We start from the raw sequence: 17,497 nt of genomic DNA, 5'->3' as shown, positions 1-17,497 counted from the left end.
TTATCTCGTACGCGCAGACTTCACAACAAAGGCGTGTACGTGAAGATGGGTCTGCGCAAGATGGTGAGCCGGAAGACCTGGAAGGATCTGCACAAAGAAATCCGTCTCGAAGTGGACGGCAAAGTGATCGACCTGCCCCCCGTAGAGGGTATCATAATTCTCAACATTCTCAGGTGAGAACTCACACGCGACACCCCAGCTGCCTTTCTCTCCTCTATACTGTGCGCAGCGGCGTTGATTGCTTTGCGCGGGGCTGACGCAGCGCTGAGCATGTTGAAGTCGTTTTCAGGGTATTTCTGCGTAGGGTGCAATACGAAAGAAATAACTATTTTTATCTGTATCTTAGTGAGCTGAAATCGGATACACCTAACTCAAAAAATAGGGGGCGAATACACCTCTAACGGAACTTTCCAAACAATTATGTCTAGCTAGCGCCATTACGTCATAGTCAACCATGTTGCACCTGCTAGCTTGGTGCAAGACAGTTGATCGTGACTTCTTGAAAGTAGGCCGATTCCGTTGACTGGAGGGCCTCCTTTGATGGGACTCTGCGTTGTGTCTGACGGCGACACTGCGATTCTGTGCGAGCAGTACGTTCATATTGATGGAAAACATACGGAAGTGAACACATTAGCCTAGATAACGTGCCGTTGCCAATAAGGGCGTTTGCAGCTGAGAAACGTACAAGAAACGGCGAGCAATGAGCAGAAGGTGCGAGATTCTGATTCACGTGGTTAGACCATGTAAAACGCGTGACCTTCGAATTACCTGGTACTAATTAATACTCTCCAGATCTCGAGCCACTCACTGACAGCTGTAAACAAGTCTGTAGCAATTCAATTCCTTCTAACGGCTTATAAGCGGAAATCTCGTTGTCGAAATCGGTCGGTAACCGTAGCAGAGCCACGTTGGTTTGTTTTATTAAAGGGAGAGGGGGGGAGGCGGTAGCACTGAGGACAACTCGGTAGAATTTTCGTTCTTAGTAAAATGCGATACAGTTGGTCTTTTTGTGGCTCCGCTGACGTTTGCTCGACAGCAAAAGATGTATTTTTAACTCAGAGTATCGTTCGTTACAGTTAAAACATTTCTTTCCTGCAACTAGATTCAAACTCGTGACGTTAGTGATGACGTCGAATGCACAGGGTATTCCATGTTCACCGCCGGGAACTGGCTGTCGGTGCGGTCTATCCACAGAGATCAGCCTGCCAAAAATTTCACTTGACGTCATTGCAGTTGGTTTCTAAAAACTGCCGGTGGCGGCGACACCTACCTTCCATTTGCTTTTTTTCTCTATACGTTATGAAAGCTCTGTTCTCAGTTAAAGCAGCATTTTTGTTTTGTCCTTATAAAGAGGTAATCAATCGATATAAGCCACATTCAGTTCCTCTAGCTGCCTCGAATATGCGGACAGGTAAAGGCTTAGGCACCCAATGCTTGCGTCGCAGTTGGGGTTCCGGTGCTAACCCCTGGGGGCCCGAGAAGGAGGACATGTTCTCGAAGCCGACACACTACGACGGCATGCTCGAGATCGTGGGCGTCACGGGCGTCGTCCACATGGGACAGATCCAGAGTGGCCTGCGAAGCGCCATCCGCATCGCACAAGGAGGACACGTGAGTACAGTAATAGGCTTGCCTTGCGCGCTATATTCTTGGTGTGCTGTTGATGCACGGCTACTCTCTCTAATCTTTCACAGTATTAATTCTTCAAAGAGAACTGGATAGCGAAAATGTCAGGCATCCTGCTGCTGACTACGAAGGGACTACGTGTGTGCTCCTGCTGGAACGTGAGGTCTTGAGCTTTTAGATCGCGACGTGGCCTGCATGCTTGCTGAGCGTTCCTTCAAGGGTGCTGAACACAGAGCACCTGTGAAATGTTCTCTAGGACCATGGCTTTTGGATCGCGACGTCAAGCCTTCTTGCTGCGCGTTCCTCCAAGGATGCTGAACACAGAGCACCTATGAAATGTTCTCTAGGACCATGGCTTTTGAGATCGCGACGTCAAGCCTTCTTGCTGCGCGTTCCTTCAAGGGTGCTGAACACAGAGCACCTATGAAATGTTCTCTAGGACCATGGCTTTTTAGATCGCGACGTCAAGCCTTCTTGCTGAGCTTTCCCTCAAGGGTGCTGAACACAGAGCACCTATGAAACGTTCTCTAGGCCTATGCCTTTTCAGATCGCGACGTCAAGCCTTCTTGCTGAGCGTTCCTTCAAGGGTGCTGAGCACAGAGCACCTATGAAATGTTCTTTAAGCCCATGGCTTTTGGATCGCGACGTCAAGCCTGCTTGCTGAGCGTTCCTTCAAGGGTGCTGAGCACAGAGCACCTATGAAATGTTCTTTAAGCCCATGGCTTTTGGATCGCGACGTCAAGCCTGCTTGCTGAGCGTTCCTTCAAGGTTGCTGAACACAGAGCACCTATGAAACGTTCTCTAGGCCTATGGCTTTTGAGATCGCGACGTCAAGCCTTCTTGCTGAGCGGGCCCTCAAGGGTGCTGAACACAGAGCATCCATGAAGTGTCCTCTAGGCCCATGGCTTTTGGATCGCGACATCAAGCCTTCTTGCTGAGCGTTCCTTCAAGGGTGCTGAACACAGAGCACCTATGAAATGTTCTCTAGGCCTATGCCTTTTGAGATCGCGACGTCAAGCCTTCTTGCTGAGCGTTCCTTCAAGGGTGCTGAGCACAGAGCACCTATGAAATGTTCTTTAAGCCCATGGCTTTTGGATCGCGACGTCAAGCCTTCTTGCTGCGCGTTTCTTCAAGGGTGCTGAACACAGAGCACCTATGAAACGTTCTCTAGGCCTATGGCTTTTGAGATCGCGACGTCAAGCCTTCTTGCTGAGCGGGCCCTCAAGGGTTCTTGAGCACAGAGCACCTATGAAATGGTCTTTAAGCCCATGGCTTTTGGATCGCGACGTCAAGCCTTCTTGCTGCGCGTTCCTTCAAGGGTGCTGAGCACAGAGCACCTATGAAATGTTCTTTAAGCCCATGGCTTTTGGATCGCGACGTCAAGCCTTCTTGCTGCGCGTTTCTTCAAGGGTGCTGAACACAGAGCACCTGTGAAATGTTCTCTAGGACCATGGCTTTTGAGATCGCGACGTCAAGCCTTCTTGCTGAGCGTTCCTTCAAGGGTGCTGAGCACAGAGCACCTATGAAATGTTCTTTAAGCCCATGGCTTCTGGATCGCGACGTCAAGCCTTCTTGCTGAGCGTTCCTTCAAGGTTGCTGAACACAGAGCACCTATGAAACGTTCTCTAGGCCTATGGCTTTTGAGATCGCGACGTCAAGCCTTCTTGCTGAGCGGGCCCTCAAGTGTGCTGAACACAGAGCATCCATGAAGTGTCCTCTAGGCCCATGGCTTTTGGATCGCGACATCAAGCCTTCTTGCTGAGCGTTCCTTCGAGGGTGCTGAACACAGAGCACCTATGAAATGTTCTCTAGGCCTATGCCTTTTGAGATTGCGACGTCAAGCCTTCTTGCTGAGCGTTCCTTCAAGGGTGCTGAGCACAGAGCACCTATGAAATGTTCTTTAAGCCCATGGCTTCTGGATCGCGACGTCAAGCCTTCTTGCTGAGCGTTCCTTCAAGGGTGCTGAGCACAGAGCACCTATGAAATGTTCTTTAAGCCCATGGCTTTTGGATCGCGACGTCAAGCCTTCTTGCTGAGTTTTCCCTCAAGGTTGCTGAACACAGAGCACCTATGAAACTTTCTCTAGGCCTATGGCTTTTGAGATCGCGACGTCAAGCCTTCTTGCTGAGCGGGCCCTCAAGGGTGCTGAACACAGAGCATCCATGAAGTGTCCTCTAGGCCCATGGCTTTTAATCGCGACATCAAGCCTTCTTGCTGAGCGTTCCTTCAAGGGTGCTGAACACAGAGCACCTATGAAATGTTCTCTAGGCCCATGGCTTTTGAGATCGCGACGTCAAGCCTTCTTGCTGAGCGTTCCTTCAAGGGTGTTGAACACAGAGCACCTATGAAATGTTCTTTAGGCCCATGGCTTTTGGATCGCGACGTCAAGCCTTCTTGCTGAGCTTTCCCTCAAGGGTGCTGAACACAGAGCGCCTATGAAACGTTCTCTAGGCCTATGGCTTTTGAGATCGCGACGTCAAGCCTTCTTGCTGAGTTTTCCCTCAAGGTTGCTGAACACAGAGAACCTATGAAGCTTTCTCTAGGCTTATGGCTTTTGAGATCGCGACGTCAAGCCTTCTTGCTGAGCGGGTCCTCAAGGGTGCTGAACACAGAGCATCCATGAAGTGTCCTCTAGGCCCATGGCTTTTGGATCGCGACATCAAGCCTTCTTGCTGAGCGTTCCTTCAAGGGTGCTGAACACAGAGCACCTATGAAATGTTCTTTAGGCCCATGGCTTTTGGATCGCGACGTCAAGCCTTCTTGCTGAGCTTTCCCTCAAGGGTGCTGAACACAGAGCGCCTATGAAACGTTCTCTAGGCCTATGGCTTTTGAGATCGCGACGTCAAGCCTTCTTGCTGAGTTTTCCCTCAAGGTTGCTGAACACAGAGCACCTATGAAACTTTCTCTAGGCCTATGGCTTTTGAGATCGCGACGTCAAGCCTTCTTGCTGAGCGGGCCCTCAAGGGTGCTGAACACAGAGCATCCATGAAGTGTCCTCTAGGCCCATGGCTTTTGGATCGCGACATCAAGCCTTCTTGCTGAGCGTTCCTTCAAGGGTGCTTAACACAGAGCACCTATGAAATGTTCTCTAGGCCCATGGCTTTTGAGATCGCGACGTCAAGCCTTCTTGCTGAGCGTTCCTTCAAGGGTGCTGAACACAGAGCACCTATGAAATGTTCTTTAGGCCCATGGCTTTTGGATCGCGACGTCAAGCCTTCTTGCTGAACTTTCCCTCAAGGGTGCTGAACACAGAGCACCTATGAAACGTTCTCTAGGCCTATGGCTTTTGAGATCGCGACGTCAAGCCTTCTTGCTGAGCGTTCCTTCAAGGGTGCTGAACACAGAGCACCTATGAAATGTTCTTTAGGCCCATGGCTTTTGGATCGCGACGTCAAGCCTTCTTGTTGGGCGTTCCCTCAAGGGTGTTGAACACAGAGCACCTATGAAATGTTCTCTAGGCCCATGGCTTTTGGATCGCGACGTCAAGCCTTCTTGGGTAGCGTTCCTTCAAGGGTGCTGAACACAGAGCACCTATGAAACGTATTCTAGGCCTATGGCTTTTGAGATCGCGACTTCAAGCCTTCTTGCTGAGCGTTCCTTCAAGGGTGCTGAACACAGAACACCAATGAAATGTCCTCTAGGCCCATGGCTTTTGAGATCGCGATGTCAAGCCTTCTTGCTGAGCGTTCCTTCAAGGGTGCTGAACACAGAGCACCTATGAAATGTTCTCTAGGCCCATGGCTTTTGAGATCGCGACGTCAAGCCTTCTTGCTGAGCGTTCCTTCAAGGGCGCTGAACACAGAGCATCCGTGAAATGTTTCTAGGCCAATGGCACGGTGGCGCTAAGCTCTCACTAAGAATATTGCAAAACATTGGTGGCTGAATTTCACGTATAAAGGTTCTGGAAATGAGCTTTTCAGTGTCTGGTGTTTGTTTACAGCGCGTCATCACTGCCTGGCTATTCCACTAGAGGGTACGTGCAGGTTGGTTTGGAGGTGCTGCCATTGAAGCAATCTGTCTGGGACTGTGGAGTAAGGAATGAACGGGTTCTTGTATCGTTCGACGGGGACCTCATTGGCGCTGGTTGGGGGATTGTAATGGGCATATTGTATAGTCCTATTGTTGTTTGAGCTAGGAATTGCCTTAGGTCTACTGTTAGTGATTGTAGCGTCACTTAACTACTATGCGGGTCTGGAAGAGGCAAATCTGTTGAATATTGAAGCATATTCATCGTTTTCGCTGGGGCAGTGATTGATACTTCAACGATTCCATTGACGCTTCTGTTTCCGGGTGCTCGTCGCCTCTTTCAGTTGCGGATACGGCTAAACACGGAGATGCCCGTTCAAGTGGACGGCGAGCCATGGATCCAAGGACCCGGTGAGGTTGTTGTGCTCAGGTCGGCACTCAAGGTGAGCATCCCCGCTTTTACCGATCTTAAATACCACTGCTCTGAAGCGAGGGTGTCCCACGGGTGCGCAGCTCGCAGGATATGTGCCGTATCCTAAACGCCTAGGCAATGAACAAGCACGACTACATGTCTCGGGGAGTATAGTGTCCCACAACGGTTTGAGTGCTATTCATGCTTTCAGTTCTTTTTTTTATTTTGAGCGTGCATGTTCCGAAAGAAACGTCAGAGCTACGCCAGAGGCCCATGCCTGCAATGTTCTGCCCAGTTCCAACATTTGCAATCAGGCAACATGCGCAGAGCGAGCAGTACTACATGCAAACGATTTACGTTCAGTGGCAAACTATTAGAAAATGTTAAAAGACGCCATTTCCAAAGCTGAGTTCGGCAGCCGTGGGACACTTTCGTCGATTATTTTAGCACCCTAACGCAGGTCACCAACATCCTTTCTGGTTTGTAAACGGTTACTGCAAAGGTTAAGTGTTTATGCACAAGTTTGTAAACGTACTTACAATATCTTATGTACACGTTCCTGTGCATATAACAGTGTATTTTGTTGCCAAATGCACGCATTGGCAGATCAGTCCTAAATAGATAGCTGCTCGCTTCATGACTCATTGCGTTCCTATGGGTTTAAAACTCGGTAGCATTAAAAACAAATGCTTGTGCTAATGTGTGACAGCTTCGGCAGAGGAACCGCCCCTTTACTTGTGTTGGTTTGGTCGGTGCGTACTCAGAATGGTCCATGAAACCCTTGCCTGCCTTGCACATCCTCTGTATGCTTCCCCGGGAAACATATAACGCATGTGTCGTGAATGCTCCCTAAGACAACTTGACCCCTCTCATTTTGATTGTTTTTTTCTCCTGATTTTAAGCCATGTTTTTTACACGTCCTTACAAGTTAACTTTGAGGTACTTAGACATTTTTGTCTTGATCGAATAGTTTCTAATATTCTGTGACACATAGAAAAGTAAGTTGTTTCATTCGCGGGAGGTTCACTGTCGTTATAGGCTGAGACAGGACTGGTTTTGTACACCGGGGAGCTCTTTTGCATTGTTCTTATGGCAATTTAAATAAAAAAAGGCTTGTAGAACTAGAAAAGGTAAAAACGAAGGCTGGTGGTTAAGAAGTTGAGTTCAAGTTTCGGCTATTGGGCTGTCAAAGATGCCAGAAAATTACAGTGTAACATGACTGAAACAACAGCTGACAAGTCGTTTTGCTGGTTTTAGTTTTTATTGGTCAGTATAGTGACTGCTGCGAGTTAAGACCTTTTACCGCTGAGATATTTGCAACACAATGCAAGATCTATTGTCCTGAAAGCTCTTTTTTCCCTTGCTTGCTATGAGCTGCGATGCAATACGTACTACTGTTTGGCGTTAGGAGTCAAGGGGGCGTTCTTCGTTAAAGGGCTTCGTTAAACGGCGTTGAGATATATTGGGTTATGATGAAAATAAAAGCACGCGGGATAATGACTGAAAGTATTCAGCTGTGTCCTGTATCAGCCTCGCACGCTGATACAGGATAAGTCGTTATTTGTTGATGTTTTGCATTAAGCACTGACATACCGTAACTATTAAAGCCACGCTGATTCGTCAACACTTTTATCAGGGTGCACACTACTTAAAGAGGCGTTTGTATGCGTTCAAATGAGGTGCCACTCATGGTGCCATAGGGTTTTATAGAAAGGCGTTACCTAAGTATTGTACTATTCTATCGAATCTGTGTAATGACGCCGTAAAGCAGTTGACGCGGTAACTTCTTATATGTAACTTCTTAAATATGCGCCCATAATTTCGCTTTCATTTCAATATCATACGAAACGAATTAGTCTCATACATTATCTCGCAGCAAAAAAAATTGCGAGAAGCGAACGTTCTGCGTTCAGTTTGTGTCGTGTCAAGTTAGACGGACCTAATATTCGCAGTGCAATGCAATCCACCGGAACTGCATAAGGCAGACCTAAGTGCCAAAAGCAGGACCAGCCATATGTAAGGCACGGGGCCTAGATATCGTACATTGGTTTTTCTGCTTGGTTTCGCGTCACCGCCAGCCAAAGCACTTGCACATTTTGCTTGCCGCCTTGACGAAGGGCCGTTCTCAGGACCCTCTCACTCACTGTTCTCTCCTTTCCCTTTCTCCTCCCACCCGCTTCTTCTCCTACACCTCCTTGTTTCACCACGTTGTGTCACCGTTCTGCCCACCTTTCTTTTCCCTTTCTCTTCTCCGTTTTTTTCTTTCTCCCTTCACTGTTCACGCTGCGTCGGATTCGAACCTGCGAAAACCTTCGTGCGATCTTTGTCGCTCGCAAAATGGGACATCAACAACAACAACAAAACAATTGTAAACGCACCCGCGCTCACAACGCACACGCCATGAACAAAAATAAAAACACCCACACGAACGCAAAACACGAACACCCCAACCGCAACGCGGCGCCCCCGTCGCGCGGTCGTGTTTTGCGCCGCCAGGCCACCATGCTCAGGAAAAGCAAGATGAAGCGGCGCAACACGGAGCCCATGCTGGCCTCGTCGAGCGGCGAAAAGTCGTCCGAAGACTGACGAGGCGGGCAGCGGCCCCGGCACAAGACGACGACGACGTCAACGACGACGGCGACCAGCAACGCTGGAGCGACCGCTGCAGTGTCGCCCTCTGTGGGGCGATCGCGAGGCGGCGAAGCCAGCGGCCGGAGGCACCGGCGGGATGGCACCCCGGTTGCCCACGGGGTGGCGCTGGCTTTCCTCCACGCCTGCTGTTGCGGTGCAGCCTACCTGCTCGGGCCGGGCGAGCCTCCAAGCGACGACGGCTGAACTGTTGTTTCTGACTCCGCGCCCGCCCGAACTGTTTCTCTCTGAGTGCCGCTGCTGTAGTGCGGGGTATGCTGGGGGGAGCGGGAGGCCGAGGTTGTGAAGGGCTGGGGGCGATGCAGACAACGCCCGGCAGAGAAAAAAACAAAAGAAACACTATGGCCGCCGACCGAATAACGCCCGCCTTTCGTCAGCTGCTGCTCCACTACTCGCTCCCAGGGGACAACGAGCTCTACACCAGGGGGCGCACCGTGTAGAGGCGGACAAAGGGACACCGCCGCTCACTTCTCACTCTTCTCTATTCTCGCTCTGTTGCTCTCGGTCTATCTGTCTCTCTCTATCTCGCCTTGTTTGTACGAAAAAAAAAAATGCAGAGTCTTCTCGGACACCACCGCTATACCCCACCCAGACCTCCGATGACAACGCTAGGCTTGCTCGAACCCCCCTTCACTCAGTTCTTGTACAGGCGGCTGCGCGCGCCTTCTTCTCGGCTACTCCCCGAACCAAAGCCTCCTACGGTTTTACATTGATGATCAAGCACGTTTCCGGACGACCGCCTTCTTCCGCACCGGGAAAGGCACACGCACTCCGCTGTTCTCTTGGCGTGGCGCAATATGTGTGCATGTGTGTGTGAGTGCGCGCGTGCATGTGTGTGCTATGACGCAGCTAGCGTAGCGTTGGCGTTGAGACTTCTGAGCCTGCCGACGCGCTCAGTGCCGTTCCTAATGCCTCCGGGTCGCTTGTAGGTCCCTATTGCCTAACTCCTGTGCCGCTCGACTCTACTGAAGAATGAATTCAGCGACCTACACAGCAATTCGCTGCGTATACCACAGTTAGGATTAAAGAATAGGCTTTGCTAGCCGACGTTGCCAGTTGAGAACCTGCTTGAGCCTGGTATACCCGACACATTCGGTCTAAGGTGGTGGCCACTGGTCACGCGAGAGAGGATTACGTAAATATTCTGGCACCAGCAATTCACCCTTTGTTTTTGATTTCCTTATTTCATTCTGGCCAATATAGAGTGCGCAAGGATCACTGCTAAGCGCCGACGAATCACTGCACGGTGCAGGACTCGTTTGAAACTGGGCTTTTTCCCGCCATTCGGATGTCCGCTTACCGGGCCTTTCAGGCGAACGCATACAGATCAGTTCAGATCCTCGAAAAACTGTGTAAGACTTGCCGCCAAAAGGAGCATCGTTAGATGTCTTCATGTGCTAAACTCTCTCTTGACGTCGCGTGCGTCTATATGGACGATGTGCTTGTAGGCAGGTGGCTGTCCCGCCTTGTTTCCGGTTGTGCGAGTGGTCACGTCGTGACATTATCTGCAGTTGTCAGCACTAATATCCTTTAGGGTACCATTTTGTTTTATTTTTATTATTTTTTCGGCTGTAGAAAGCGCGACGAGCCGATCCTAAGCGCGGATTTCTCAGCCTGCCTCTTCGTTTTACCGTCGCCTGTAGTCCAGGGCGGCGATTCTTTTCATTCGCGTTTTATTTCTTCTTACTTTTTTTACAAGGGTGTAAACCAACTTTCTTGCCACGAAGTGACAATTTACCGCAAAACTTATCCCCCCGCAGACATAAAAATAAGTACGAACTTCCAATATTTTCCAGCATGTTGCGCAAATAACACAAAATGTTTTGGATAGGCTACCTGGCCGCAGGTAGCGTTTGGCGATTGAATGCTTCGTGCATTTAAATTTGTGTTTTAAATAACGCATGGTGCTCAATATCTGACTTTGCGTTTATCTTCTTCCCAGTTTCATTTTCTTTTCCTTTCTTTTCTATTCTTTTCGACATTCCTTTGATCCCGTTCGATTAAGCCAAGCGAGCGTCCGGAGGCCAGTTTTTGTGGATTAGGAGTCGGCGACAGCGAGACATTGGCGATCGCCCAATCTAGACAACCGGGTTCGACCTTCCCGAATCCCTTTCTTTCTTCCCGAATTCCCTTTCTTTCTAACGACTCGTGTCTCTCTCACTGGCTCTGTACTTAATATCTTAGTAACGCTAGTACTAGCCACATATCTAGTACAGCAGTAGTGATATACAGGGTGTGTTCTCTAGTCGCGCCGAATAAAATTAACATTGGGTCAGGTTATGTTCTTGACTTAATAATCGTTTTAAGTGGCAACTGTATATAAGAAGATGGGACAGAACCAAATTAGTGATCTAGTTCGTCTAGTTTTCGGAGGTGGCTTTTGTGTCGCCCATTTCAAGCCACGTGCATCAACTACAAATAGAATTTGTTCAACTCATTTAACAAACGCGTCTTCGTGAAAACAGGTAAAACAGCTGAAGTAATTTTCTCAAGTTCGTCGTCCTCTAGGAAGCTGCTTGTCAAATTTTATAGACTAAGGATCCCGTTGTAATCCTCTACATCTTCTCTAATTGTGACGGCTCTCACAGAACAGCGTTGTAATCCACCTCAACCAGACACAATTTTTCGTATAACTGCAAATTTTGGCGCGACTGAAGAATCGGCCTGTATAGAGCTTAGCAAACCGAAGTGTATGAAAGGCATGGTGTATAAAAAAATGTACATGTGGAAGAAAAAAAATATATCGAGACGAACAAGAACAGCGATGTTTTTCAAATATATTTTTCACACATACGCTTGCGCTTTCTGTTTTCTCTATACGCTGAGAGTATATGCGCGTGACCATAGTCTGCTCGTTTTCTTCCCGTCTAAGCTCGAGCTTGTACATTGCGGTCGCGTAGTGCACTACCGCTTCCGCGTCCCTTTTTTTGTTTTTGTTTTAACAGCGATGCTGTTTAAGCCGGAGGTTGTACCGTTAGTCGTGCGCAGCGGTGGCTATGTTCGCAGTAATGAAGCCACCCACGGACGCCTGACGCCCCCTGTCGGAGCAGACGATAACTATTGCATTAGTTGTCGTCCGCTCCGACAGGGGGCGTAAACTTAGTTGAACCAAATTCAAACAGCATCGGTGTGTCATCAGTCTTACACGAGAGTGTAATCTGCCCTACAATTTTTAAAAGTTTCTTGGCATACACGCAGCGCTGTGCTTTGAACGGTCGTACATAAACAAGAGTTACTGGTTGGTGAATCTGACAGGTGAGGCGGAATTTGAGACAATAGCGCACATAACAGAAACAAGGCATTGGTATATGCGTACACTTAGACGTGCGATGACCTCCTGCGCAGTTTCTTTTCTTTTTTTTCTAATCGGAAAACGTTATAATGCAACCATAAGAGTGCTAATCTTGTTCGCGTACGCGGCCCGGATTGGATGCCAGGAAGAAAATAAAAATATGGGCTTGCGTGGAGCAGTCTTTCGAGTAGTTTCGAATGGTCCACCCTCACCGCCCCCGACCGCTGTACGTACACAATGCGATGAGGAATGCTGCGCGAGGAACGGACTGTCGGCGATTCTCCTTCGTATGGTTAGTTGCTCGCACACACAACCTTAATTTGCTCTCAGATATCCTTACTGATTTGATTTTTCAACTTGAATGTACTTGTTTTTGTCGCTGAGTGTACGTTTGGTATCTTAGGATAGGTTCTGGCTGGAGTTTTGGGCGAAAGTAACAGCAATGGGCAGATTCGCGTACTCTGACAAATTGATGCTTCGCAAGCTCTTTTTTTTTGTTCGCTCTTGACTTCGAAAACGATACGGCTATGGTACAGCCAGGTTCTGTTAATTTATCTGGAACGGCCTAAGAGACTCTATTCCTACTGAAATTCATAGCTAAGTGTCGTTGCCGAGTTGGTTCAGCGTATATCTTCCTCAGTACATGCTCCTACCACAACGACCACGTTCGTGGATTACTCGCAGTCGGCCCAAAACCTAAGCCTTTCAGCTTGACGATAAGTGCAACCGGGGAAAATTCCTCTCGCGACTTATCAGAAACACATTCGCCAAGCATACCAGTGATCGAACCATGACATAGTACGTCTCTTAGGTCGCGATGAGCGAACTGTTTCTCAGTTTCAGTGGGCGCTCTCCCCTAGCACTGTTTTACCGCATAGCCGCTGACTAGCGATCAAAGCCCGTCTTTCTTTTCGCGCTATAGTGAAGTGATGGCTTTTCTTTTCCCCGCTATAATGAAGTGACGGCTTGTTTGCTGATAGAATGAGGGTAGCTTCGTCGTTCTGCGATGTTGAAAAATATTGACTGTTTGTTCATCGAGCCGTTCAGTTTGCAACTTTTCACTTGTTTTGAATCACAGACAGTTATGCGCAAGAGTCATTCCACCGAGTACAAAATAAAGACGGCTATGTAAGTGATATTGAAAAACAGAACCTATTCATATATTGTTATTGAAGGTCTGCACACCTCTTCGTGTTTTGTAGGCATGCTTTCTCGAAGCAGGGGACTTCTCGCGAGAACGTCTCAGTGCCATGCTGCGACTTGCTACTTTTGGCCCTACAAAAAATCTGTATCAAGGAATGTATTTGAAACACTGAACCTGCTTGATTTTACTCTAGGTGGACGTAATAAAGACGTAATAGAGATGGCTTAGCCTAATTCTGCCGAAAGAATAAATGCACGCTTATTATAGCGCTCGCGTGATTCTCATGCTGATTTCGCACCCCCTATGGCGTCAGAAAGGCAGCGCCTTCCGAATCATTTGGACTAGAGGAATACAGGATTACGCCCACTGCATCGAAAATACGGCAAACAAGTTTCTTCCAGAAACCTGCGCGTCAAAACTGCATTTCATTTCGTCCCCATCATTTTCATTTTTTCACTATAGATTATATGTCCAAGGAACGTTGTCATGGTTGCTAGGGTAAACGGTGCTATGCTTGTTCGTTCTCCGTGGCGTCAAAATATCATCTTATTCAAGCAAGGTCTGCAAATTGTCGGCCATGCGTCGTTACACGTCACAAGTGACGTGTAATGACGTAATTCGGAGGTGCAGCGAGTCTCATTTCGAAAAAAGTGAAGAAAACGAAAACTTTTGCGATAGTGGGTTCGAGTGCTACTATCGGTGCAATACCGAATGTTGTACAGCCATGGGAAGTAGCCTTGTGTGATACAAACACTTGGGTTTAAAGAACATGCGCCTTGCGCTGGACTCGTAGAACCTTAAGTTTCGCTTTCCACCTTGACCTTCCCCCTTCTTTCATCCCTTCCCTGAAAATTGAAAATTGGGTTTTGAGGAAAGGAAATGACGCAGTAACTGTCACACATATCTCCGTGGACACCCGAACCGCAACGTAAGGGAGGGGATAAAAAAGGGAGTGGAAGAAGAAAGGAAGAAAGAGGTGCCGTAGTAGACTTCATGCAGTGTTTCAGGCCTCAACTGAAAGTGAACTGAGACAGTTACCGCGCCTTTCCTCTCCTCACAACCTCCTTCCCTACTCTTATCCACGTCTCGTTTTCTATGCGCCGCTTCGAGAGATATTTAGGGGCCTTTAACCTTTCACGAACGGTTATCCACTTTTTTTTTTAATTCCTCTTATCTGGAGCGCGATCGCCGTAAAATCGCTCTCAGGCAACTACATAAACTCACCAGCCTCGAAAGATGAGCAAACGAGGGACGCGCGTACGCCGGAGTCGGGACACTCGATGTGGTGTGCGTTGAAACACAGACCCACTGGTTTCTTTTATTTAATTTTGTACAGACGTCTCGAATGCAGATATCTCCGTTCGCAGCGCTCTCTTCAGTCCTGCTCTTTGAGTTACAGACACGTGTGAATGCCTTCGAGAAGCGCGAGCCGCAATAGTCGCGGTGACAGTTTTTTTGCAGTGCGTGGCCGCCATCTTCTCCTTTCTTTCACTCCCACTGTCTCTCTATCTATCTCTCTTTCTCTTTCTGCGAGGAGTGTATGCGTGTGTGCGTGCGTGCGTGTGTGAGTGAGCGTGTTCTCGTGCGTTGAAAGCTGTAAACGGGTGGCGCGTGAGTATGTATATCACCCGAAGGTGGAGGGGCTTGTATATAGCGGTCTATACATAACAACAACAACACTACTTATTTGTATAGCTAGGGTGTTTTCTTATCTATCGGAGTTTGGATCTTGTGCACCTGACACGACGCTGCGGTGGCGAACGACGCGGGAAGAAGAGAGGGAAAAAAAGAAAGAGAGAAAGGAGGTGAAGGAAGAGGTTACATACCGCCGCCACACACCATTCCTTCGGCTCTCTAGGTTTATATGCTTTGTAGAGTCTCTTTCCTAGTCTCGCCAGGCGTCACGTTTAGGCAGTCATGTGCAATGCACACAATGTGAATATATATAACTTGATAATTGATGTTCTACACGGCGACAGTGAACATGTTCGGGTGCGACGTTAGCAGGTGGTGGTGATGTGTGCCACGCGCGGAGGCGGTGACGGTCGCCTGAGTCTTTGTGGTCTTCTAATCACGCTCTCTCAACGACGGCGCGGTTGCATTTTCACGCTACGTAGGGTCGAGTGACCCTGGGGCGCGGAGGGTTTCGGGAGGAAGTGTGTACGAAGTAGAGCTCTCTTCAATGCCGTAGGTATGTTAATTAAACTGCAGTTTTAAACACGAGTCAGTGTGTGGCAATGTAGGTTATGTTTCAAAAGCGACGCCTGCCCCTGTATAGCGCCGGTCGATCGCGATCGTGGACACACACTTACAAGCGAGAATTCCGGCAAGATAAACAAAGAAACAAGCGAGCGAGAAAAAAAAAAACTATGTTTCGGTGCAAATTGTATAGTATGTGTTCTGATTTCCGTTATGTTTTTGATGCCTCGAGTGTCCATACGAAGGTTCTACCTGTAGTGTGCGTAAGAGAGGTTTGGTTGCTATCTTCTCGAATAAAAAAAAAAGTTTAAGCACTGCGCTGTAAGTTGTGTGTGTTTGTGTCTTGTGTTATTTGCTCACGACGTACTTTCTACTGTGAAAGTATCCGATGTGCTGCTCTCAGTTCGCTGCACTTGTTGCACTTTGCGTTAGTATACTACAAATATAACCACAAATTAGGTGTCACCTCGGCGGTCCAACTAAACGTACGTAACATGGATTAGGCCTCTGTGATGAGTAGGCCGTCGAGGCTATTACGCTGGTCACTCTGCTGGCTAGTTATAGTTTCACGTTTCATTTGATTACTAGGCGTAGGGGCCACGTGTGTATTCCGTGTACTGTAGCGCAATTCAGAGCTGATGAGAACGCTAAGAAAACAAGAAACAGAGCCCTAAAATACGAATACAAAGGACAGGGAACGGCACTCCTTTCAACTAACTCAACCACACATATAATCTCTATGAAAGCAAAATTATACGTGAAGAAAAAAAAAGAGAAGGAAATACCACAATACACCACGATCAAATAACACGACAACACGGTGACAATGAAAACTTCTGTCATGCCAAAAAAAAAGTAGACTCTTGCAAGTCTGGTCAGTGAAGAAGTGATCTGTCCTGTCGTTTGTGTTGGCTTTCGGTGCTCCTGTTTTTCGCTTATATGAAACATGAAAAAAAAAAAAATGTTTTCCAACAAGCTCTGCGAAATTTTAATCTCGGTGCAACACGTTTCAATTTCATCGGTTACCGAGTAGAAAAGCTCATTGGACACTGCTCGTAAATAAACAAACAGCAATAACATTATGTTCTTATCTTATGCCAGGACTGCAGCGTAACCAGTATAACCACTGAAAGGTGCAACACTGTCATGTTTGGTAGGGCGTTCACAAGAGTATAGACAGTATGGACTGTCTATAGACTGTCCATAGACGGCCTTTTGAAATTATTCCAAAGGGAAGCTGAGTATATACACATTTCCTTCTTAGAAATGGTAAAGAACAAAATTCGATCACATAGTTCGACTACTTATTCCGATGCGCCCTTACAAAAATTTTTCTAGACAGTCCAGATACCTTCCACAGACTTCTGTCTATAAAGTGTATAGAATCTCTGTAGACAAATCGTAGTGAACAGTCTACAGGCAATACAAATGCTATAGACAGTCTACAGACAATCTATAGATTTATGACCATACACTTTTAGTAGACTTTTTTGTCGATAGACTATGAATCGACAGAAAGAAATATCTATAGGAAGGCAATAGACTCTATAAGATGTCTATAGACTGTCTATAGACTGTCTATAGGCCATCTCTATAAGGGCGCGGACTGTCGCAAACCCCGAAAACGAGCTTCTGGTGGTCTTAGCTTTCAGTGAACGATGGAATTTACTCCGTTATCGAACCCACGGGTTTCTTCCGTCGAAATGCTGGTGCAACCACGTTCTCCTCACATGTAATCTCGTTGGAAACCATTACATGCTACGAAGCTGGGCCACTTGGTAAACTTGATCCATTGTAGACAGGCGGACGAAGGGGTATGTTCTGTTCACTTGATCTGCCTCTTCTCGGAGCTTGCGTCTCCAATGAAAACTTTTGGTGCCAGTAACTCTTGGTCATATTACTGGCTACCATGGCATCAAATGACAGAAAAGAGAGGCAGCCTAAGATGAGGTTTTTGATACTACAGAAGCTCATTATGTCAAAAGAAAATGAAACCAGGAACGCCGATCAAAAGCTTGGGCTAAAATGCAAAAAAAAAAAACAGCAAGAACACCGGCCGGCTAAAGGTTAGGGTTAAAATGAAAAAAAAAAAAAAAAAACGTTTCGGCTTCTAAACCGAGGCCTTATCCACTGGACGTTCACGCTTCCACAAGGAAGCCCCGTTCTCTGTAATGAGCAAAGGTCTTTTCCTTATAGTAGAGGCAAAAAG

General features: G+C 47.6%; 1 protein-coding gene across 2 annotated transcripts in view; it reads left to right on the top strand.

Annotated features, from left to right (window-relative positions):
* LOC149359970 (diacylglycerol kinase theta) overlaps positions 1–17,497 on the top strand; it is a 79,134-nt gene that overhangs the window by 55,322 nt on the left and 6,315 nt on the right. The window contains exons 16-19 of one of the 2 annotated variants that reach the window (XM_089572076.1): positions 18–173; positions 1,446–1,611; positions 5,937–6,035; positions 8,501–15,605. In XM_089572076.1, the coding sequence (XP_089428202.1) occupies positions 18–173; positions 1,446–1,611; positions 5,937–6,035; positions 8,501–8,590 (511 nt within the window). In that variant the 3' untranslated portion in view covers positions 8,591–15,605. Of the gene's footprint in view, positions 1–17; positions 174–1,445; positions 1,612–5,936; positions 6,036–8,500; positions 15,606–17,497 lie in introns of those variants that run through there. The other variant, XM_089572075.1, reaches the window with a different exon arrangement.

This window comes from Amblyomma mixtum, chromosome 2 (assembly GCF_055824585.1).
Source record: "Amblyomma mixtum isolate Tamu chromosome 2, ASM5582458v1, whole genome shotgun sequence".
Lineage (NCBI taxonomy): Eukaryota > Metazoa > Arthropoda > Arachnida > Ixodida > Ixodidae > Amblyomma > Amblyomma mixtum.
Note: the sequence above shows the minus strand (reverse complement) of the source record. Positions and strands in the feature narration are given on the sequence as shown.